Source organism: Drosophila nasuta, chromosome X, assembly GCF_023558535.2.
Source record: "Drosophila nasuta strain 15112-1781.00 chromosome X, ASM2355853v1, whole genome shotgun sequence".
Taxonomy (NCBI): Eukaryota; Metazoa; Arthropoda; class Insecta; order Diptera; family Drosophilidae; genus Drosophila; species Drosophila nasuta.
Window position 1 is genome coordinate 23,037,717 of NC_083459.1, and position 23,872 is coordinate 23,061,588.

The following is a 23,872-nucleotide window of genomic DNA, read 5'->3' on the forward strand; positions in this document are numbered from 1 at the left end:
GCTGTCCGTCTGACCACATGCTTTCATCGCTTTCACTTTATCTGTAGTTGAGGTAAAGTCATTAAATTGGTGTAATTTGAATGATAATTAAATATGCTTACTTATTGAAATTTATTTTTTTAGCATCCTAGTAGTTTTTTTGGTTTTTATTCCTCAAAGTTTATAGAAGTGCATAAATAAGTTATGTAATGGCTGCAGCATTGGCTCCACAATTCTGGGTGAGTTTTCCACATTTGAATTAAAATCAATGTATATCCTAATCTATTCTATTTTTTAAACCGAGGAGCTCTAATCTCGCATCTCAAAAAAAGGGGAAATTAAAAGATGGAATCTTCACAAAACTTAGCCTGAAAGCAATATGTTATCGAGTCTATTTTTCTTTTGTCTTTTTTTGAGAAGTCAAAATTTGAAAATCAATCGTACAAAGGGATATGGGCATTTCTCAAAGTCGCGAACGTACGTTCGTACGAGATAAATTAGAAAAATAAAATCGAAAACAAACGTTTCCTGAAACTTTTTTTTTACTCTTCGATAGCATTTGTTTAGCTCTTTGGTTAGTGTAAATTATGGGGCTTATCGATTTTTAATTTTCAAAATATTGTCAAAAAACATGCGGTCGCGAACGTACGCAAAATGGAAGTCGACTTTGGCTTAATACAGTAAAATGCAAAACTCTGCGAATTGAGACGGAATATTTTAAAGAAATAACTTTACTTTTAAAGTAGAATCATGTAGCTTTCTATTAAGTCTACTCCCAAGAAAATATCTCCATTTATTTATTTTTAATTTAATTAAGTTCCGGTCGCGAACGTACGGTCGCGAACGTACGATTTTTCCATGTTGTTTTATTAATAAAATTTTTATTTTTACCACAACTTTTTTTTATTAATAACTTCATATTTCATAAAACAAAACAAACAAACAAAACAAACTCAATTTAATGTGTCTAATAACATTTAAAAGCAAAAAAATAAATTTTTATTAAATATGAAATTTGTACTGAAATTTATTAATAGCAAGAAAAATATGTAATAAATAATAAGTAATAACTAACAAGTAATAAGTAACTGCAAACGACATAGTTTTCAAAAACAAAAACAAAAAAAAAAATTTTTTTTTTAAATCCATGCGACGCTAGTAAAAATCGACATATGCTTATAGGTAAGGTCGCGAACGTACGCTACTTTGACAATCAATAAAAAAAGATTGGTTTGAGTAACCCCAACGATTTTTATATTTTTAATATATATACCAAAATCACTTAACACGAGAAGTTTCATTCACCTGCTTGCACTTATTGCGGAGCAATTACAATAAAATGATGTTTTTGGTCGCGAACGTACGATTTGAACATAGATAAGAAGCAAAATAAAATAAACAGTTGATTGAACATATTTTCGCTCACTTTGCATTTTTTATCTTATTATTGGATTGCTATTAAGAGATTTGGTAGAAAAAGAGCAAACATATCATATGTTTTCTTTGTGAAATAATAAAACATAAAAATGCATACAAAAGGAGCTAAAAGTGAAAAAATTACATTTTTCAGTTTGCAGGCAAATTTTTTATAAAACAACCGAGATATGCTACGGATCCATTGTATTATGAAAATTTGGATATTTCTTTATGACATTATACAAAAAAATACGATGAATGTGAAGATTTTTTTTTTCGGTCGTGGTTTACCTTTCTTTGAGAATTGCCCATATTTGGACGAAGCTCTAAGCAACGAAGTGGTTCAACGCATCCATGAAACGACGCAAACGCCGTCGATGCGGAGCTGCGCTGCGTCGCTCGAGCAGAAAGACGAAGCAGGCGCAGAGTTGTAGGCTGATGTAGAGGCTAAAGATGGCGCCAAGCAACCAGAGCGAGAGCTGGCTGGGATCACGATTGCGTACGACGGCCAAATGCTCGATCCGATCGAGATACATGCGACGAAAGCGATGCACCAATCCAGCGGACATCATGTTCATGAGCAGACCGTTGATGCGCTGCTTCAGATACGAATGCGGTCGCATGTAGAGCGTCAAGGGAGCGGTCAACAGGGGATTGGGCAGAACACTGAGCCGGGGCCGCATCGGTCCCGAGTCCATGTCGAAGCGTGCCGCCGTCGGCTTCAGCAGTGGCGCCACAATGCGTGCCTCCTCGTTGTCGCGCAGCTCACGCAACGTTGCGTCCAGCTGCGGTTCGATGCGAATGCGCATCACCGGCAACAGATCGCGAAAGATATTCTCCAGTGCCGGCAGCATGTGGAACACATAGTTCTTGTCCAGCACCTCAGCGAGCGTCCGCAACGGCGTCCGCATCCTCCCGTCCTGCAGCAGTATATAAAGCTCTCCCGTATAGGCAGCGCGCAAAACCAACGTCTGAAGCAGCCACAGAACCAAAAGATAGCGTGCGAAGTTGCGACGCGGCGGTTGCGGATGTGTTCCACCCAGTAGAGTGCACCACAGTGCCAGCAGTGGCGTCGTATTCCCCGAACCGAGCACAAAGCGTCGCCAGCGTTGTGGCATCAGTTGCAGCAACACAATCAGACCGCATCCCAACGCAATGCTGAGCCACAGACACAGCCAGGTGAGGTGACCCAGAGGCTTGCTGAGGCGTTGCAACGGCGACAGCTGATGACCCCCAGGCACGCACAGCACGATGGGAAAACTGGTGTAGGTGATCGAGGGAAGCATGTACTGGGCGCGCTCCTTGCTGTACATGAAGGCTCCGAACGTCAGGTTGACGCTGCCCTCCACAATCTGTGAAGTATAGAGAAGTAAGAAAGATACAGTCGAATGTACTTATAATATACCAAAAAATACTATAACTATACCAAAGGTCATATTTGTAATATGTAGAACCAAAAAATCGTGATATTATTCTCATAATATACCGACTTAATATACCAAAGAAATGCTGAAATATACCAAAGACCATATTAAGTATACAAACAAAACAATGAGGTATTATTCCTATAATATACCAAATTAATATACTCATAGTGCGGTATTAATAGTAAAATAAATCAAATTGATATACCGAAAAAATACTGTAATATACCATGGACCACATTTGGAATAGAAGAAAAATGGTGCGGTATTAATCGTAAAATATATCAAAATGATATACTGCAAAAATACTGAAATATGCCAAGACTCATATACCGAAGAAATACTAAACTATACCAAACGCCTTATATTGTATAAAAGCAAACTAGAGCGGCTTTATTCTTATAATATACAAAAAATGCAGAAAAATATACCAAATATCATATATGGTATAGAAACAAAATAGTCAATATTGGTTTTGAAATATACCAAAATAGTATACTTAAAACTTCGGTATATTTTAACAATAATTCTGTACTGCACTTTTTAGTATATATTTATTTGGTATAGCTTTAACGATAATACTGAATTGTATTGATTTTCTTTTATTTCAGTATATTGCATTAATAATTATCATTCGGTATAATTTTTAAGTTTAATACCGCGCTGTTCTGATTTCTTCTGCTCTGATGTCATATTTTAACCAATTGAAAAGTATGAACATTTTTAACATACTACAAAAATAGATTGGAAGATTTCTGTAGCATCTTTTAGGCTGAATGTAGAGAAGCTTTTGATTGGACTCACCATAAAATAAACTCTCATCAAAGTAGGCGAATAATTTGAGAGTACAAAATAAATGAAATCAAAGTAGCCTTTGAATTGATTCGAGAGCCAAATAAAAAGCAGCTCGACACACATTTTTCGTTAGTTCATTTTCAGACTCGCTCGAGTCAACACACAAATTTTCCAAATTTTTTGTGTTTTTTAATTTTTTGTTAAACTAATTCTGACGAAATGCAGTACGTAAATTGGGAAAATAAATAGAATTGTGATTTAAATTTCTTTGCATACTTTCAGCAAACTCTGGCTTATTATTCCCTTGGATGTCTGACGATGGTACCACGGATTGAAACTCTTCGTTGAGGTCATCGTAGGTCCAAGGCTTTCATTATGGACTCGGAATTATTTTGCTTTCTGCACATTCTTACGGAGATCGCAGTTACCGTTGAACACTAATCTCTCGATACTTTCAACACTTAATACCCAGCTGCATATTCTCTTATGATTATGAACATTTTAAGAACACTTTTCTATACACTTGAATATAATAATGGCACGTTGATGAACTTATTTGCTATGATTTTTCAACTTAATACTTTGTTGTAAATATATCTGATCTATTATCGTTAAAGCTTTTATCTTTACTCAAATATAATAAAGATATGATCTATTGCTTGACCTTTTTACTTATCAAATTAAGAATCTAGATAAATGATTAACTGGCAAACTCACCATGCCCATGGCGCCCGAGACGCTGCCATTGGGATAGACGGAGCCACGATCCTTGGCCGGTTGCTCGAGCAACTCGATGGCAAAGTTCATGCGCTCGGCGAGCAGCGCAATGAGTTCACCTTCGATGCCAAGCAGTCGTCGCTGGCCACCAGCTGTCGGCGGCTCGATGATGACAAATGGACGATGCTGGAAGGTGACAATGCGCAGCGGGCAGCCATGCATGTTGTCCAGCTTGTCGTCGAAAAAGAGCGTGCGATTCGGCAGAAGAAATCGCGGAGGAACGCCGAGGCCACCCATAAAGCTGGCATAGTGAATGGGCAGCGAGGATTGACAGCGCAGCTCGCGATATGGATAATAATTGTAGACATGCACTTGGGCCGTTGTCGATGCTGTCGATCGATCCATGATAAAGACATTCACATTGATCACATAGATGGCAAAGAGACGTTTAAAGATCAAGCGTATGGTGTCGAGACGATCCTCCTCCTCGCCCGTATACACAATGCAATAGAAGCCATTGCGCTTGAAGGCGCCGTCCGTTTGCAGCAGGCGACGCTCCAGGCGATAATAGGCCCAAACACTGTCCAGCAACCAGATGGCTGTCGTCTGCATGTTGAGAGCATTTGCTGGCGCTAGTGGGGGCTGCACTGCATCCACTTGTTGCTGGGCATCGACTCGTTCGCCTTCTAGAAGAAACTTGATGCGGTTGGCGCTGGAGGCAAGTCGAAGCACTGCATCAATGAGATCGTTGTGATGGCCACGACTCGTCTCCCATGTGGCAAAGTTGAGTATAGTCAGCGGTTTGCTTGAATCGATGGCATAGTGACTGTTAATAGTCCACACCACGGCGTACATCAGTGTTACGTTAAATGTACCGTCGATGGCCGACAATGGCATTGTCAACATTGTTGAAGCGTCGTCCAGCGAAAACTGCGCAACGACTTTGATTTCCATTTCCATTTAACTGATATCCTGTGGGGCGGTGCTCGCTTATCGTGCCACAAATTGCATTTAAATGGATGTGCCATCAGTTAACAAGTTGGCTGCACGCCACCTTTAAACAAAAGTCATAATCAATGGTTAAATGCGCTTACTTATTTTCTTATTGCCAATTTGCACGTTAGCTTTAAAATGGCGATCTTCTGTGTGGCCAAATATCAGAAACGCAAATTGAGCACAAAGCGTGTGTGTGGCAGTGTGGCCCCCCTAAGTATGCAATTGAAACTTACCATCAGTGTGAATGGCAAATGAACGCGAATTATCTATTGGCAATCTTAATGTAAATAAAATATATTTATATTGCATGCTTACTAACTTACCTGTCAGATTTAAGTAAATTTGTTGCTAGTCGACGCTATCATAAGCCATAAGTATTGTATTAATACCTTCAAATTTATTAATTAAAAAATCTTGCTTTGCTTTTGAATTGCGATTGTAGATTGCGAGTATGACCAGCCAGCAAAAACTAGGTGAGTCAGTGTAACCCCCTAAAACGGTTACAATTTGTATTGTTACTGACCGCCTGTGTGACTGCAAAAAAGTATATTTAGTATTGTTGTTTTGGTTTTTCTTGAAATGAGTAATTTTAATTGGCGCAAGAAACTGCAAATTGCAACTGATGCATCATCACCAGTTTGTGTCGCAATGCACAGCTAAGAGATCGCTGACCATGTTTTTTGTCTTTACCTTGTTCTTTTTATGTTGCACTTGCGCTGATCTTTGCACTTTACGTTTTTTAAGCCACCCACCGCAGGCCCACTTTTTTTGTAGTCGCTGTATTTTGTTGTAAGATCTTTTTGTATTTTTGTTAAACAACGCTCTTGAAGTCCACTTTTGAGCTTAGCTCAGCATTGACTCTATGACACACTTTTATTAGCGGCAAGGCGGCAAACTACGCTGTGCAAATTTAACGACCAAATTGAGTAAAGCAACCGGTGTTTACAATTGGCTTACTTATTCTTTCATTTAATTGTTTACATTTGTAATCCCCAAATTGTAGTTATCAATCGAATAACAGAAATATGCAGCGGCATTATATTTTTTTTAAATATTATTTGCTAATAAAATGAGAATACCAATAAAAGTTCAATATACTGATAATGACAAAGTGTGACAGTGTGGCAATTAGAAATATCATTACAAATGTGTGCGCGGTGTGGTGACACTGTTTTGTGTGAGCATAAAAAGTGAAATGGCGATAGCACCGGAAAATTCAGTTGAAATTGAAAAATTAGAGTACAGCTTCCGTATTGCAGCCAAAAGCATAGACAAAACATCAAAGACGATTAACAGATAACGAGTTGGCTTAAAGCACAGCTCTCAACTGTGGATTTGTTTTCAGTGCAACATTTCCGCTGATGCGAAGCACCGTTGAAATTTTGGCGCATCAGCAAATTGTTCAGCCAAGGTTTTTTTGCAGCAACGGTTTCAGTGCGGTGAGTGTATAAGTATGTACATGTGTATATATGTGTGTTTACTATTTATTTATTAATATACTACAAAGTATATATTTTTTTTTGGCATTGTTTTTTTTATTAGGTGGCACACATACGGAAACGAAGTGCAAATTGGGTTAGCGGCGACGAGTGATGGGCGGGGGGTGTAGCGAGGGGGAGCTGAGCCGAACTTCTGTGTGGTGTGCTGGTGGTGGTGAAGTGGGGCGAGGTGAGGTGAGTTTTGGCGAGCGGTGCGTGCAAAATGCAGCGCAGCTTTTCTGGGCACGATTCCGCGACGTTAACAATTTGCATTTTGCAGAATTCTTTTGTCATCATCTGCATTGCTTTCGTTTGCTTTCTTTCGCTGCCGCTGTCGCTGCCACCGCCATCAACAGAAACAACAACAACGACAGCAACAACCGACGCTTTGGAATTCTATATGGCTGAGCTGCCGCGACATTTTGGCGTCAGTCGTCGATCGAGCTTAAGCACGTCGAGTTAAACCCACGAACCCGCTGTGTAACAACTTGAAATTATCGCAAATAGGATTAAGCATGAGATTGCTAGTTTTGGTGCTGTTGATTGCAGCGCTGGGCAGCGCACAGGATGCAGCGCAACAACAGCAGGCGACAGTTGTCAGCGGCGATGCAGCAGCTGCCACTGTCGATAGCTTGACGGATGCCGCAGACACGCCCACGGACACAACAAATGGAACAGCAACGGATGCGGCTGGAACTAAGCCACGTTTTCCCACACGGGACGAGGTGAGTTTACGTTGCGTGGTGAAAACAGTTTTGTTACGAACCAAAGCAAGTGCTTACTATTGTTCGAATGATCCTTATTACAGCTGAAAGTGAAATCGATTGTGTTATCGACTGTCGGTTGATCGATTTCTTTCCTTTTCAAACGTAACGTGAAGGTTTTTGAAGTAGTAAACTTAAATCGATTGAGTTTTGCTCAGTATTTGAAGCATTTTAGCAATATTTGTTTAGATTTATTGATATTTTCAATTAATAGTGAATTTTAATATGATTTGAGTGACAGCGTTGAATTGAATTTAATTTAATTACGTTTTTGAAATAGTTTCAAATAAAAAGGTTTAGTAAAGATAAATCTATTGAGTTTTGTGAAAGTTTGGAAGCATTTAATCAATATTAGTTTGATTTATTTAACTATATTTTTTAATTAATAGTGAATTTTAATATTATTTGAGTGAACGAAGGCACTATTGAATTCCGTTTGGGAAGTAGTGTCAGATAAAAAGATCTTGTCAAGATAAATCAATTGAATTTTGCAAAACTTCTGAAGCATTTAACCAAATTTTTATTTTGATTTATTTAACGATATTTTTTTATTAATATTAAATTTTATTTAATATGATTTGAGTGAAAGGAACACACTGCTGAATTGAATTGAATTCGGTTTGTGAAGTAGGTTCAGATGAAAACAACAATATTAGTTTTATTTATTTAACAATTTTTTTTAATCACTATTATAAAAAGTGAAATCAATATGTATCAAATCTATTTACTACTTAACACATTTCGAATTAAGTGCATTTTTGCTTATTTCTAATTGAAACTTTCCGCTCGCTCCGCAGATCCTCGGCCAGATGCCTCCAGTGTTGCCGGTGCGCAGCGGCATTCCTCCGGTTGATGCCTTCTACTTGATGTTCCCCGCGCTCAGCAGCCTGCTGCGTTGGGGCAGCCTCTTCCCCGCCCAGTCCATACTGGGCGCCATGCCCGACAATCTGCAGCAGTCGGCCTCCAAGGTGGTCCTCGTGCTGGCCGACGATGCGAATGCCCAGAAGTCGCGTGTCACCCGCCAGAATGCGCCGATTGTGCCACCGAATCCATTGAATGCACCCGTGATGTTGCAGCAGCTGCTCAGTCAAATGCCACAGCCGAATCTCGGCCAGAGTTGGCTGCCCGATGGTCTGGTGGGACAAATGCCGCCACTGCCCAACATACAGGACTTTAATCTTGGTCAACCACTTGCGGGTCTACAATTGCCATCACTCGATGGTCTCTTGGGTGTGCACCGCCGCCAGCTCCAGCTGCCGTAACCCCCCCCCCCTCCACCGCCGCCAGCTGCAGCGAAGGCTGCCACCGATGATGTGGCTCAGGCGCCGCCCGCCGTGGCCCAAGCACCACCACCGCCATTTGCCGGTTTCTTCGACGGCACCAACAACATGCTGGGCAGCGCCTTGGCTGCCATGCCCCAAGCGCCCACACCTGACGCCTTCATGGCTGGTCTCCGACAATTCTGGCCAGGAGCAGCGCCCGCTGCCGCTGCCGATGCGACCGCTCAAGCTTCGGACATCTCGGAGGTGCGTGTGAAACCCGAAACGCCTGAAAGCGGCAGCATCATCAACTACAGAGATCCAGAGCAAAGGGAGGCGCAGTTGGCACAGCTCAAACTGAAGTCAGCGCTGCAAATGGAGCAGGATAAACAGCGTGTGCCATTGCTGTGGTTCCGCATGCCACCAACGAGCAGCAACACGAAGACTACGAACAGTCCTACGGAACAGCGCGAGATTGAGTCGAAACTGCAAATGTTTGAGCGTCAGGTGATTGCCGAATTGAAGCTGCTGCAGCAGATTGAGGCTCTAGCTCGCGAGATGCGCGCCAATGCACAGGAAGGAGGACGTCAGCAGCAGCAGCAGCCGGCTTACAAGCTGCGTTATCCTTTGAGTCGGACGCCTGTGCATAAGATCACACGGTCGGACATTGAGCGTGCGCTGCGCGATGATTATGTGCGACGTCTGTTGAACAAGGAAGCGCAACGCAAGGTGCAGGGAAGCGCTGCGTTCAAGCGTCAGGCGACGGCGTCGACGACAACGCCACAGCAAACGCTCTCCAAGGAGGACATCGTCAATGTGATGGCCTATGCTTACAGGCTGGCCAACGAGAAGCAACGAGCAGCAGCCACAGCTGAGACGACGCCACAAATGCAACAACAGCAGCGACAGTGGGAAGCAGAAGAGCAAAAGGCAGAGAAGACGCAACAACAGCAGCAGCAACAGGAGATGATGATGCGTCAGATGATGTCCCAGCCAATGGAACAGCAGCAGCAGCAGCAACAGTTTCTGATGCAGCGTCAGTGGATGGAGGAGCAGGCAAAGCGACAGCAGCAACAGGCACAACAGGAAGCCATGGCCAGGCAAATGGAGACGATGCAACGCCAGGCAGCGATCGATCAGCAGCAACAGCAACAGTTGGCGGAACGTCAATGGGCGGATGCCAAGATGCGGGCAATGCAGCAGCAACGTCAGTGGACGGAGGAGACAATGAAGCTGAAGCAGCAACAGCAGCAGCTGCAGCAACAGGCACAACAGCAACGCCAGTGGACAGAAGAGGCAATGAAGCAGCAAACAATGCAGCAGCAACCAATGCAGCAGCAACAGCAAACAGTCATGGAGCAACAGCAACAACTGCGTCAATGGGAACAGCCAGCGGAGCGTCAATGGGCAGATGAGAAGATGAAGGCCATGAGGCAGCAGGCAGAGCAGCAGCGTCAGTGGTCAGAGGAGTCCATAAGACAGCAACAACAACAGCAGCAACAAGCAGAGCAGCAACAGCAACTGCGTCAATGGACAGAAGACGCCACAAAGTTGAAGCAGCAACAACAGCAACAAGCTGAGCAAATGCGTCAATGGTCAGAAGACGCCACAAAGTTGAAGCAACAGCAACAAGCTGAGCAAATGCGTCAGTGGTCAGAAGACGCCACAAAGTTGAAGCAACAACAACAGCAACAAGCAGAACAACAACAGTTGCGTCAATGGGAACAATCCGAAGATCAACAGCAGCAGCAGCAGCCACGTCAGTGGACGGAAGATGCGACAAAGGTGAAGCAACAGGAGCAGCAGCAACAAGCGGAGCAACAACCAATGCGAATGGAGACGGACGGCGATGGCTTGATGGTGGGTGAGGCGACGCCACAAATGCCGGATACCGATGGCAAGGAGCGTCACAAAGGTAATCTCTACGGTGTATTTCGTAGCCGACTAACTAACCCAGTGCCATTCCTCCGCAACACAGTCGACGTTTTGGGTTTGGGCGGCAATCATCACAAGAAGGCCAAGTCAAAGGTCGCACCAACGATCATCAATTACTATCAGCAGGCGCCACCACCACGTCCAGTTGCCTATCATTATGCCCCACCGGCGCCAAGCAGCTATGGCACCAGCTATGGCGGCGGCGGTTACGGATCGAATGCCTACGGTGGCTACCGGGCGGCAGTCGGCAATGATGCCATCGACAGCATGCTGCGCGAACATCAGGTCTTGGCGGCGGTAAGTGTTGAAGCAAATAGTCACCAGTAGATATACACAGCACAGAACCGTGCACGAACACCGTATAATTACACTTGAAACCTTCCACAATATCTATCAATAAACTCTCCACTACACCTTTCTCAACACTACTGCTAACACACTTTTTGTTCAACTCTCCACAACACTCGACTGTAATCTCTTTTAAATTCTCCACTGCCCTAAATGTACTCTTCTCAATACTCTACACTAAACTCTCCACTCCACTAAATACTTTTCTACTAAAGTCGTCACTTCACTAAACTCTCCACTCAATGAACTCTCCACATCACTTTCTACATCTCCATTTCCTACTCTACTAAATCCTCCACTGTATCCTCTGCAAAACTCCACTTTACTAAACTCTCGACTTCACTCAACTCTCCACTTCGCTAAACTTTCCACTCTGCACTCTCCACCATTGTACACCCTACTCTCTTAAATTGTCCTCTAATTCGCATTAAACCCTCCTAATATATTTAAAACTGTCCGCGATATCTATCAATGAATTCTGCACATCACCTTCAGCACGGTTTCCACTGCCTACTCCACCAAACCCTTTTCTGTATTATCCTTTATACTCCACTTAGCTTTCCACTATAGCTAAACATTCTAGTCCTCTGAACTCTCCATATCACAAAGTTCTCCATTTCGCTAAAGTTTCTACTCCACTAAATTCTCTCTCTCCACTTTGCATTCTCCACCATTCTACACCCTCTCATAAATTCTCTATTCTCTCTAATAAAGCCATTACTAAAACAGCACTTAAATTCCAAAGTAAACCGTACTCTTTTCACTAAACTCTTCAATAAATCATTCACTAAAATCTTTCATAGTCCACTCATCCTTTTACCTAACCAAATCTACCACAACCTCCAGTAAAGCACTCATTATATTTACCACAATTTTGTAATAAACTTTCCCTCACTCCGCACTTCACCTTCGACTACAACTTTAAATTGTCCCCCCCTACAACACTTTCTTAACTATTTTTTTATTGCAACCTTTTCTACACTTTTCACCACACACTTCACTACACCACATCACACTACACGTTTCACCACACCACATTACACGCACTGCACACCACACTACACGCACACACAGTTAGTAGCCTAGTCTCATGTCATTCATAAGTCTCATATTCTTCTTCGTGTGCTTCTCGTGTGCTGTTCCTCATGTCATTAACAGGCGACGCATTTCAGGCAATAAAACCTCCCACCGATGACAACAGCAACACGACCACAGCAACTTTGACGACCGACGACGACAACAACAATCATCGCATACAGAAAAGGTTAGCACAATTTTCAGCTACAGCTTTGGATCGCACTAGCGGCGGCTGTGGCTGCGGCAGCGCTCATTGCGCCTGCGGCAGCAGCTGTCGTTGCGGCCAAAGGAATCATATGCAGCAGGAGCAACAGCGGCAGGTTAAAGCTCCTTCGATGCATCGTGTCAGACGTAGCGCTGAGCCGCATACTGAAGCGGAACCCGCTACGAATGCAGGCTACGGCACCTTGGAGACAATCGATGAGGGTTCGTTGAATGTGCTGCGTAAGGAGTACAAGCTAGGCTTGAAGGAGATTACACTGAGTCCGGATGAGGATCCAGCGGAGGCGCTGATGCGTTACAATGCGGCCTCCATACGCGAGGCATTGGAGCGAGCCAGCCAAGAGCCGTTGGAGATCAGTGGCGATCAGTTGGCCGCCGGCGTTGAAGCGGGCGCCGAGGAGGATTACGGCAGCGGAGCAACAGCGGAAACCCCAACGGAGACGGAAACGGAGACGCCAAAGTACGAATCGGAGACAGGACCAAAGCCACAAGAGTTGCCAACGCAACAGGATGCTCCTAGTGGTGGTAGCAATGAGACAGTTGCCAGCGAGCTGGCTGCGGCGCGTGCTGAATTCCAGAAGCTCTATCAGCTCATACAGAGTCTGAAGGAGCAGCTCAATCAGGCAGAGCAGGGACTCAGGGATTGCCAGCATGCAGAGAGATGCACAACAACTTCGACAACTTCAACTCCCAGCACAACAACATCAACCTCGACATCAACTACGACTACAACAACCCCACGGAGCAATGCCATCGATGGGGCCACAACTGTGCTGCCTTACAGCGAGAAGAGCTGGGAGCGTTTGCTGGCCAGCAAGGGTTACGACACCAAGTATTTGTCCAAGACGCATCAACAGCAATATACACAAGGGGAAAACCTAGCGCTGCCCAAAGCGGAGACTTCGAATGCTTCCGGTGATTATAGCTACCAGGAATTGCAACCCTACGATCCCGATAACAAGTCGAAACGTGCCTCAGGCAATGGCACCTCAACCTCCACGACGACCACAACAACAGAGCGCAGTAATGTGGCGCAGTTGCTCAACTCATTAATGGACGAACAGGAGGAGGAAGAGGAGAAAGATCAACAGCTGGAACAGCAATCAGCTGATGGCGATTCAAATGCCATTGCCACAACACCCACGCCTTATGCTTTGCGTGGCAAATTTGTGCGGCGTCGCAGCACCAGCACGAGCTCCAGTTCCCGCCTCGATTCCCAATCCCAGGTTCGTTCGGTTGTGCGAACGACGCGTCAGGCAAAGGTAACGCGTCGGGAGCATACGGAGCTTGCGGTGTTGCGTGCGCGCAGCACGAAGCTCGATCAACTGATCGATGTCTTACATGAACTTCTACGTTTGCAGCTCCAGCGCGAAAGATCGGCCGTCAGTCAGGTCAAAAGCAATCCCAACAGCATCAGCAGCACAAAAAAACTGCGCACACGACGTTTGCGACGCAAACCCAAGTCAGCAGCGGCAGCTCATTAACATTTAGCATTAGCATTTAAAATTTACCATTTAAAATTAACTTTATCATTACATCATTATCATTTCACTAATGTAGCTTCTCTCCTCTTCATTCATTTCAATCATTGCATGCAGTCAATCATCAGCATCAACATCAACATCATCACATACATCAGCCACAACCACAACCACATCCACATCTTCGACTGGCGAGGAAAACGACGCTTTGCTAGGAGCCCCGAAGGGTTTCAGCGACAATCTGCTGCGTCCCTACATGGGTCTATTGCCCATCGCCCAACCCCACGATCCCTGGACAGAGAAAGCCTTTAATCCCCAACATGCGCTCTACGGCGGCGGCGGCAGTTATGAACCGTATTTGCGACCCCGTCGGGACACTCACATTATGCCAACGCCGGTGCAAAGTCATCAGCTCCTGACGCCGGGCATGCTTGAGCGTCTGTTGCGCATTAAGGCGGAGTTTCAGCGACGGTTTCCGCATCTGTATCAGGGCATGCTCAATCATCAAACGAATCAGACGCGTGTCGTTGTTAAGCCGCCGTTGCTGGTACGCAACGAACCGAAACTTAAGAGCGATTCAACGCCTGTATACGAGTTGGGAGCTGCGGAGCGAGGTCTTTTCGATGAGCCAAGCAGCGATGTGGAGGCAACTAGCGAACGCATCGTTGAGAAGAAAAAGAAACAACACCGAGACGACGACAACGACGACGATGACGATGTGGATTTCTTCCGCTTTGAGGATGAGGATTTGGAAGACAACAACGATCATGATCATCACAACAACGATAACGATAAGGATGTTGAGCCTTTTGATGACTAAACTGACAGCTATTATCCAATATTATGTACACAACAAATAAACGAGAAACTAGAAATGTATAATACTTAAAAAAAATGAGAAACTAGCTGCTCCTTTATTTGTTGTAAATACAAATGCAATTTGTAATTGCAATTGTTCCCCATAAGAATAGGTATTGGATCATTGAATTTAACCTGCGATCTTACCACAAAGCAGATGCGATGCAAAAGGAAAACTTAGGAGCATAGGAATTTGACAAAATACTTGAAAAGGATTTAGAAACGATAATGAAATCGGGTAAGTATTTTGGCAAAGTTTTATCTAGGGGTTAAAGCAAATAATTCGTAGATTAAAAGCAAATATATTTTTTTTATAATATGTGCTGATCAAGATCAAAGGACCAGCATATTAATGTATTGTCAATTTATTGCAAGCCAGAAAAATCTTCAGAGAACTAAATCAAATATTAAAATTTGTGTTCCGATTCGCATGGAGGCTAAATGAATATGCTATAGTTATTAGCCTGAAGGGCTTAGTCAGCGCCTCATCTTATTAAAATAAGGAATTATATTCGTTTTCACTAAAAAAATGAATAACAATAATAAGTAATGCGGTTTAAGGCTTCATTCAACAAGGAGCACAACCAGTCAGCAGAATAACGTTAAAATAGTGTGGCCATATATTCCAATTAGGGATTATTATGATTATTTTTTATACTATATTAACGATGGTACATCGAATACATTAGAGATGTGATATCAGATTAACAGAATAAATGCTGAAGCGGACGATAATTTAATAAAAATTAAATATTTTTCTTTGTATTAATAAAATAATAATACAAATATAATTTGTATATAGTTAAAAAAAAGTAAATAAATATATATATTATTATTTAATAAAACCTTAATAAAATTGCACTATATTTTGAAATAAAAAGTAAAGATTATAAATTAATGTTCAACTCAATTGAATTTAATGAAGTCTATATTTTTTTGCATATTTAGTCATAATTAAATAATAATGAATCATAAATTACACTGCATAAAATTTCACGCAATAATCAGAAAAGATGTGACCATAGTTGATGTAATATAAAGTCTAAATTTTGATTGCATATTTAATAATAATGAATAATAAATGATAATTATAAATTATGTGACCAGAGTTTATATTTTTTACAAAATACTGCATAAACTTTGATGCCATAATCAAAAATGATGTGACCAGAGTTGATTAAATATACAATCTACATTTCATATGCAATAATATCCAAATAATATCTATAACGATTTGATCTTAATAATGAATATTGAATACCTTTCGATAGGTGACACAGGAGAACTAGTAATTGAAGTGATTGAGGAGAGCTGGAGGCGCCGCAAGTATAGCTGATTAGCTACCATTGTGGGCAATTATGCAACAATATGCTTATTAGCGGCGCATTAAACAGATTTCCCCCGAGGCGCTGACCTGACTCTGACGCCTGACTTGCGGACTTGCTGGCTTCGAAGTGAAGTGCTCTTCAAGCAGTTGGCGATACGAAGGCGACAAAGTTGTCATGCTGCTTCAGCTGTGCTGCTTCTTGCTGTGCCTCCTCGCTGAGGCTGAGCCTGCGGTGGAGACACCAACAACATCGTCATCATCATCATCTTTGCTGTCGTTGGCGTTGTCACGGGTGCTGCTGGAATCGGAGATGTCGCAGTGCAAGACGTTGCACGTTCATCTGGAGAGCAGTGAGAGTGAGAGCACAGATAAAGCGACACAACAGTTGTTGGATCTGTTGACTGAGGTGCAACGTCATGTCATCAGCACCTTGCAACCGCTGAGCTTGTCGCATCAGCGTTCGCTTCCCTATCGTCCCTACAAGCATGCGGTGCTGTTGCTTGTCAGCGACATTCAATCGTTGCGTCGCATCTATGCCGCACAGCGTGCCACCAGCAATCTCTCCTACACGCTTGTCTACATGCTGCAACCGCAGCCAACGCTCGCCATGCAATTGTTTTGGCAGCTCAGTGTGCTAAACGTTGCTTTACTCACCTCATCAGATGATGAACTTCAGTTACTCAGCTACTTTCCCTTCAGTGCGATGCATGATTGCAAACAGATTCGCGCTCAGGTTGTTAACAGCTTCGATCTTCGGTTGCAACGTTGGACATCGCATCAACATTTCCCCGCAAAGCTGAGCAACTTTTTTGGCTGCACCTTGACCTGTGCCACCTGGCCGGATATGCCGTATCTGGTGCTGCAACCTGATGGCACCTTCGTTGGCATCGAGGGCGAACTGCTGCAGTTCATGGCCAACAATCTCAACTTTACCGTCGGTCTCTATTGGCTCAGTCAGGAGGAGGTGCGCGACACTTTCAACGAGTCTGGCTGGATATTCGATGAGGCAAGTTTTGGGTAGAGGTGGAGAACTATCGATGACACTATCGAGCCACAATCGATAGTGGCCCAATTACTACTATCGATAGTGCCATCGATTGTATATCGATTTAGAGATGTGATGTCACATTTGATATCCCATTTCAATGCCAAATTTAGGTACACAAAGGTCGCCAGAAAAGGTTACTCTGAAATTTGTAGAACTTGTTCAACACATATTTATTTATTTGAATTATATTCTTTTAGATCTTTGGCAACAAAGCGGAATATGCCTTGGGCGGCTTTCACTACAAGCCAAGCAATAGCAGCGAGGAGCAACCGTATTCACAATCCATGTACTACTTCATGAGCCACATTATGCTGATCACGAATCTACCGAGCGCGTACTCGACCTACGAAAAACTCGCTTTTCCCTTCCATCCGCAACTGTGGCTTGCCATCGGTTTGGTGCTGGCTCTGAGTTTTTTGCTGCTCTGGCTGCACCAGCGACGCTATCAACGTTATTCTCAGGTGAGCAGAAGTCTCTTCTCAGTTGCGTATCAGTTACAAATTCAAAATTCACTTGACTTTGCTGTATATAGCCAAGTAAGATGCCCGTTAACAGTATTGTCGTTAAAATATACCAAATTTATATACCGAAAATATAATACTAAAATATACCGTGACCTATGTGTGATATATCTGATTATTACCATATGTAAAATATACCTGAATATATTTCGCAAATATAGTCGAAATTTTAAAATAAATAAGTAAATATATTGAAAAAATATCGGTATATTACGTTATTCTAAATATACTTGATTCTCAACCGAATTAAGATCTACCAACCGTTTTCTAAGAATGCATATTTCATATATAAATTATGCTTATCGAATGCTACCGATATATACTGCATTCTCAATCGATATATACTACATTTGAATGATGTATACTAAATTCCACCTATATATACTGCATTCAAATTATGCTTATTTAATGCCACCAATATATACTCTAACTCTCAATCGAAATATACTAAATTCATATATAATAAATACTGTATTATAGTATATACCATTTACTTTAAATTGATACATACTGAATTCCACCGATATGTACCTTAATTTCAATCGATATATTGTATTATATTGAAATTATGCTTTCTTAATTCCATCCATATATACTCTCAATATACTACATTCATATATACGAAATACTAATGTATATGTATACTATATACCATTTACTTTCCACCGTACCGCACAATTGACATTCACTATAAAATGTTCAATCCTGATTCCAGCATCCCTATTACCAGCTGCTGGTGCTGACGATTGGCGGCCAACTGCTGCCCGCTGAGTTGCCCCGGAGGATGCACTGGCGTCTGCTGTTCGTCACCTGGGTGATGGGCACGCTGGTGCTGCGCAGCGCATATCAGTCGGGCATGTATCAGATGCTGCGCCAGGACTCGCAGCGCAATCCTCCTCAGACGATTGCCGAGGTGTTGGCTCAGAGTTATACGATTCAATTGGTGGATGGGAATGCGGATCGTTGGCTTGCCAGTTTGCCGGAGTTGCGAACGCAACAGTTGCGCCATCTAGCGGCGAGTGAGTTGCAATCGTTTGGACAACTGGCGGTGAGTAGCGGCAGCAACGAGCGACTCGCGATCATCACACCCTACGAATACTTTGGCTACTTTCGCAAAGTGCATGCGATGAGTCGTCGATTGCACTTAGTTCGCGAGCGGATTTTCACACAGCAGCTGTCGTTCAATGTGCGACGACATTCGCATATGGTCGGAGTGCTTAACGATCAGATAATGTTGGCCCATTCGCATGGCTTCCTCGAGCACTGGACGCGGCAATATGTGAGCGCCGTGGACGAGCGAGATGAGAGCATTGCCCGGATCACGGCGGTTTCGTATGACACTCTCGATGGTCTGCAGCCGGAGGGCGATGCTGTGGATACGCCGGAGCAGGAGCGGGAGCAAGAGAAGCAGCTGCGTGTGCTGGCGTTCAATGAGTTGGCCGCACTCTTTTGGCTGACACTGTGGGCGCATTTGGTCGCCGCGTTTGTCTTTGGCCTCGAACTGTTGATCCATAAATAATGCCGCAAAATTGCCGCAGTTTTAATTAAATTACTTCATAATCTCTTGCTCTCTCTCTCCCTGCCCAAAACTAGACGCCGCTTCGCAGTTTTCTGCACTTCGTCGTATCGTTTGCAAAACGCAAAACGTTTTATCTGAAAGCGATAAATTTGCAAAAACCAGAATAACAAAAAAACGAGAACGACGAGCATGAAATCCTTGCCTCATCCTCACCCTCATTCTCTGACTACGTAGACGACATCAATTCTCTCCCGCTCTCGCTCGCTTCCATGCTGGTTACATTCAATGATACTCGTCCATTGGTCTAACAGCGATGCGCAGCCTTCAGACACGCAAATTGCGACGACGCTATTCTTAAAGGCGATTTCGCCTTGATTTCGTCGGCAATTCGCAATCTTTTCAAGCCCTACTCTTATTTCTGACTCACACTAAGTCAAAAGTATTATTAAAGTACAATTTGTCTACGAATTTTTAAAGCTTAATGAGAAATCGAATTTACAATCAGATATATACTACGTATATTAATTTCAAATCTATGCTAACATATCGAAAACTATGTCATATTTGATTAAAGAAAAAAATATAGCATAATTTAAATTAAAAATTAATTCAATAACATTGTTTACCATATTTGATAATGTTGTGCATAAAATGAAATATAAAAGCAAAACAAAGAATATATTAAATTTCAAATTTATTCAATAACATTCTCTTCTACCCCAATTTAGAAAGTTTAATCAAAATTTTATAGGAATATTTTTTTGTTAAAATCGAAAAGTCTTTCGATTATAAATCCGATATACACTACTTTAATTTCTGATCTAATATTTGTGATTATCATATTTGATTAAGTTGTGAATAAAATGATATATAATGCAAAAGAAAAAATATATTTCATAAATTAAATTTAAAATTATTTTAAAACCTATACTAATTAAAGAAATTTCAGATACATCTAACAAAATATTTCGGAAATTTCATCAAATTTGTATAGGAATATAAAAAATAATTGCGAAAATTGACAATAGATTCATTATTAGTTTTTTTTTTTTATTTTTTTTGCTTTATAGGAAACCAGTATTTAAAAATTAAGAACTCATGTTTGTGAATTTTTCAAATAGAAGTGAAAAATCCCAAAACATCGTTAGAAGCGTGACACGCGTTCAACTCCATTTGGTTTAACCCAATTGTTCGTCCCATGCTCTTCTCAGTGTTGAGCTGATGCTTTGCTTATCGCCTCGCACATTTGTGCTGTGTTCCCCATTCTCCGTTCCCCGTTCTCTCCCCTCCCTTATAACTAAAAATGTTCCCTTTTTTTGCTGCCACAAAACTGCTGTAATGGGCATGACGTCGCCTTAGCATTCAGCAACCAGTTTCAGCTAGCTTCTAGCTCCATAGCCAAGTAGTCAACGACATCCACATCCACATCGCCATCGACGTCGTCATCGTTGCTGGAAATTCAAGTAAATGTATTGAACTTAAGCTCATTGCCGTTGCTTTTGCCTGCATTGTCGTTGTCCTCAGTTTTTCCCCCTACTCATCCTCATCCTCCTTCGCCTTGTCAGATTTCCTCGCCTATGTCTGGAAGCTGTGGCTCATAGCTGGCTGTCTTGGCTTTCTCTTTAATGTGGGGAGGACCGCAGTGCGCAGCGCTGTTTAGCAAAAAACTTTATGCAATTCCTTTTTATAAAATGTTTCCTATTTCACATTTCTTTTGCTGCGCTTCTGACAACAGTATGTCAGCTGGCTGCATCATTTACGCTGCGACAGCGAGAGCAAGGATACAACGAGCAAAGTTTAGAGGAGAATGCAGCGAGAAGAGAGGAAAGATAACGAAAAGAAAAGAATGAAGCGAGTAGGATGAAAAGAGCGAGTAAGGAATTAAATAACGAGTGAGAAGAAAACAGCGAGTTAGAATGTAAGTAAAGAGTAGGACAAAAATATCGAGTAGAATGCAAATAACGTGTAGAGAAGAACCAAAAGAGAGATTACAGCGAGTGTAAAGTGTAGAAAGCGTAGAGCAGCGAAAAGCAAGAATGAACCGAGTAGGAAGAAAACAGCGAGTAGAAAGTAAGAAGTAGAAAAGAACGAGTGAGAATGTAAGTAACAAATAGGAAGATAATAGCGAGTAGAAAGTAAATAGCGAGTAGAAAAGAGTGAATGTAAATAACCAGTAGAAAAATAACCGTCAGCGAGTAAAAAGTAAATAACGATAAGGAAGAAAAGAGCAAGTGTATGGAATGGGGAAAATGAGGCGTGTATAGAACGAGAAAAGAGAGAACAGAAAGGAGTATAAAGTTAATAGCGAATAGAAAGTAGCGAGTAGATTGAATAGGGATAATGTAAGAGCGTTGACAGAATAATGAATGAAATTTAGAGTAGAAAAGAGTTAAGGAAAAGGAACAGCGAGTATCCGAGTAGAATGAAAAGAGTGAGTAAGGAGAGAAAACTAGATATTAGCAAGTTATAACAGCAACGAGTAATCTTAGCAAGTGGAGCGAGTAATACCAGCATAGCCAAATTGTGAATGATATGACGACGAGGAGCGCGCCGAGAAGCGGATTACGCGAGCAGCTCAACTTTTATATCCTCGACTAGCTTGACGCAGCATCAGCACCAGCAGCCGCAGGCTACAGAGGAGGAGATAGAGAAGGCGTCCGGAGTACTCGCGTCGATTGGCTGTGGCAATACTTTGGCCCGTTTGGCAATGAATTTTTATGGCGCGACTTAAACGCCAACTTGCTAGCTGTTCGCAAAGGGGAAGAGCCAACGTCGAGACAAGGCGGCAACAAAACAAATATATTCATGACGAGATTATGTGGCAAGCCGACAACCGAGTGCACTTAAAAATTAGAGCATGCGAGACTGCGAATTGCGAGAATGAGGAGAAGGAGGATGACCGCTTTATCAACGCGTCCAACGGGCAATTTCCGGGCGCGGAATTGCAGCTAATTAGATAATCAACACAATTATGACAGCGTAGCGGGAAGGACACGCCGACCAGGATGCGACATAGGCGACAACAGTGACAGTAACATCGACAGCGGAAGCAGTCGAGACAGCAGCACAAACTTCCACGACGCACACGTTGCGTATACACAATAAAGTCACTATTTCTCTTCTACCTGTTGAGGAGCACAAAGGCACAAGGACGTAAGTCAGGTGGTTAGAGAGCAGGATACAGAAGGAACTCAGCAGGATATCAGAATCAGAAATAGAAGCTTAGAAGATGATGGTTGAAGAAGTAAAAAAAGGAAAGAGAAATTAGGATAATATAAGATAAAGATATGAACTAAAGAAGGGAACTAGGATATAGATAAAGATATGAACAAAAGATGTATAAACTAGGGAACGCAGAAGGGAACTAGGATATAGATAAAGATATGAACAAAGATGTATAAAGAAATTAGGGAAAGTAAGAAGAAACTAGGATATACATACATACATAGATGAAGATATGACCTAAGGAAGTATAAAGAATCTAGGGAAACTAAAAATAAACTAGGATATACATATATATAGAGATAAGGACAAAAAAGTATAAATAAACTAGTTAAAGCAGAAGGGATCTAGGATATACGAATCCAGAATATAGAGGCATAAAAAGAATTATTATATACTATAAACCGATAGAAAAACATAGAGATTATCTAGCTTGTAGAAGCACATATATTGAATGAATTCTTAGTGAAGTGAGTTCATTGTTCATTGTGATGCATCTCGTAGTGAAGAGCGCTTAAGAAAAAAATGAAAAATATAAAATTTTTGATTCTCCTTGCCGGTGTACTTACAACTCCCAGGTGCGATAGTCGAGGGGACAGGCAGATTTGGTCTTCAGCCAGGGCGAGATGCAATGCCAGTGGAAGACATGATTACATTTACCGGTCACCTCAGGGCACATCTCTTCGAGTTTCTTCACGTGGCTGCCCTGCTCCGCCTCACAGTCGATGCACAGCTGCTTCAAATGATTGCGACAGATGGCGCAGATGTCCTTTTGTATATCGAGCAGGACACCTGGAGGAGAAGAGAGCACACAATTGAAGAGAGTAAAGCAGAGAGCCTCTGCAGTCTGAAGACTTACCCGTCCACAAAGTATCGCCCGACTTCTGCATGGAGGGCGTTAAATTTAATAGAAAATGATTATTTAGATTATATCAACTTGCGCTTACCTTTTCGGATTGCTCGTCCTTGGAATCAGCTTTCTTATCAGCCATTTTTAGATTCTCTTCAATTGTAAAATTCGAAAGTAGTTTTCCTCGTTTGGTTTTTTATTTCTATTTTAAATTTCTAAACGTTTGTGCTCAACGAACGACACAAGTCTCAATTCTCACAATAAATAGAGTGTTGCTCAAATTTTAATAAACAGGCAATGACAATTTGTCGAGAGAAAAGAAGTGACGTGATTTAAACGATATTTCAACCATCTGCCAATTATCGATAAGTCCAAAGTCCAATCGTTCGCCAGGGCTGCATTCGATCATAAGTAAGGGCTGCATGCAATGCTTGTGGCTTCATTAAAGGCTGCTTTGTATTGCAAAACTTTCTCATCATCTACGTTATAATTATGACAATTACGCTGTTAATGATCATCCAGCGCGCTTAATATCCTGTGTCAACTGTTGTCCATTCCATTTGCATTTTTGCAATTATTTCAATTAAATCGACAAAAGAAACGTCTGGCCAGCAAGCAAAAAGCTCCCCCATCCCC

At 42.2% G+C, this 23,872-nt stretch overlaps 4 protein-coding genes and 1 long non-coding RNA gene across 5 annotated transcripts; 3 read left to right on the plus strand and 2 right to left on the minus strand.

Moving 5' to 3' along the window:
- Positions 1-1,615: 1,615 nt before the first annotated feature.
- On the minus strand, positions 1,616-5,661 carry LOC132796823 (uncharacterized). Its single transcript, XM_060808134.1, has 3 exons — positions 5,651-5,661; positions 4,332-5,385; positions 1,616-2,747 (listed from the first exon to the last, which is right to left on the minus strand). Exons 2-3 carry the CDS (start codon positions 5,289-5,291, stop codon positions 1,722-1,724), a joined length of 1,986 nt encoding a protein of 661 aa, XP_060664117.1. The 5' UTR covers positions 5,292-5,385; positions 5,651-5,661; the 3' UTR covers positions 1,616-1,721.
- Positions 3,693-4,230, plus strand: LOC132796824 (uncharacterized). The gene is made up of 2 exons (XR_009633598.1): positions 3,693-3,838; positions 3,897-4,230. It is a non-coding gene; the product is annotated as an uncharacterized LOC132796824 (long non-coding RNA).
- A 1,565-nt stretch (positions 5,662-7,226) lies between the features above and the next one.
- Positions 7,227-14,785, plus strand: LOC132795193 (defective chorion protein, FC125 isoform). Its single transcript, XM_060805758.1, is given in 5 exon segments — positions 7,227-7,530; positions 8,367-10,743; positions 10,807-11,060; positions 12,284-12,375; positions 14,009-14,785. Coding segments are annotated over 5 exon segments (3,636 nt in total). The 5' UTR covers positions 7,227-7,320; the 3' UTR covers positions 14,712-14,785.
- A 97-nt stretch (positions 14,786-14,882) lies between these two features.
- On the plus strand, positions 14,883-19,810 carry LOC132795194 (uncharacterized). The gene is made up of 4 exons (XM_060805759.1): positions 14,883-14,987; positions 16,021-17,082; positions 17,322-17,585; positions 18,361-19,810. The coding sequence occupies exons 2-4, from the start codon at positions 16,252-16,254 to the stop codon at positions 19,162-19,164; spliced, it is 1,899 nt and encodes a 632-aa protein (XP_060661742.1). The 5' UTR covers positions 14,883-14,987; positions 16,021-16,251; the 3' UTR covers positions 19,165-19,810.
- A 2,978-nt stretch (positions 19,811-22,788) lies between these two features.
- On the minus strand, positions 22,789-23,553 carry LOC132796224 (RING-box protein 1-like). The gene is made up of 4 exons (XM_060807308.1): positions 23,334-23,553; positions 23,246-23,270; positions 22,956-23,178; positions 22,789-22,899 (listed from the first exon to the last, which is right to left on the minus strand). Exons 1-4 carry the CDS (start codon positions 23,376-23,378, stop codon positions 22,863-22,865), a joined length of 330 nt encoding a protein of 109 aa, XP_060663291.1. The 5' UTR covers positions 23,379-23,553; the 3' UTR covers positions 22,789-22,862.
- Positions 23,554-23,872: the final 319 nt, after the last annotated feature.

Coding starts and splice junctions, on each gene's coding strand:
- LOC132796823 (XM_060808134.1), bottom strand. CDS start 5,291: ATGGAAATGGAAATCAAAGTCGTTGCGCAGTTTTCGCTGGACGACGCT. Junction 2,748..4,331: donor TCTCGGGCGCCATGGGCATG/GTGAGTTTGCCA, acceptor TATACTTCACAG/ATTGTGGAGGGCAGCGTCAA.
- LOC132796224 (XM_060807308.1), bottom strand. CDS start 23,378: ATGGCTGATAAGAAAGCTGATTCCAAGGACGAGCAATCCGAAAAG. Junction 23,179..23,245: donor GGGCGATACTTTGTGGACGG/GTAAGTCTTCAG, acceptor CTTCTCCTCCAG/GTGTCCTGCTCGATATACAA. Junction 22,900..22,955: donor GACTATCGCACCTGGGAGTT/GTAAGTACACCG, acceptor TTTTTTCTTAAG/CGCTCTTCACTACGAGATGC.
- LOC132795194 (XM_060805759.1), top strand. CDS start 16,252: ATGCTGCTTCAGCTGTGCTGCTTCTTGCTGTGCCTCCTCGCTGAGGCT. Junction 17,083..17,321: donor CTGGCTGGATATTCGATGAG/GCAAGTTTTGGG, acceptor ATATTCTTTTAG/ATCTTTGGCAACAAAGCGGA. Junction 17,586..18,360: donor GCTATCAACGTTATTCTCAG/GTGAGCAGAAGT, acceptor TCCTGATTCCAG/CATCCCTATTACCAGCTGCT.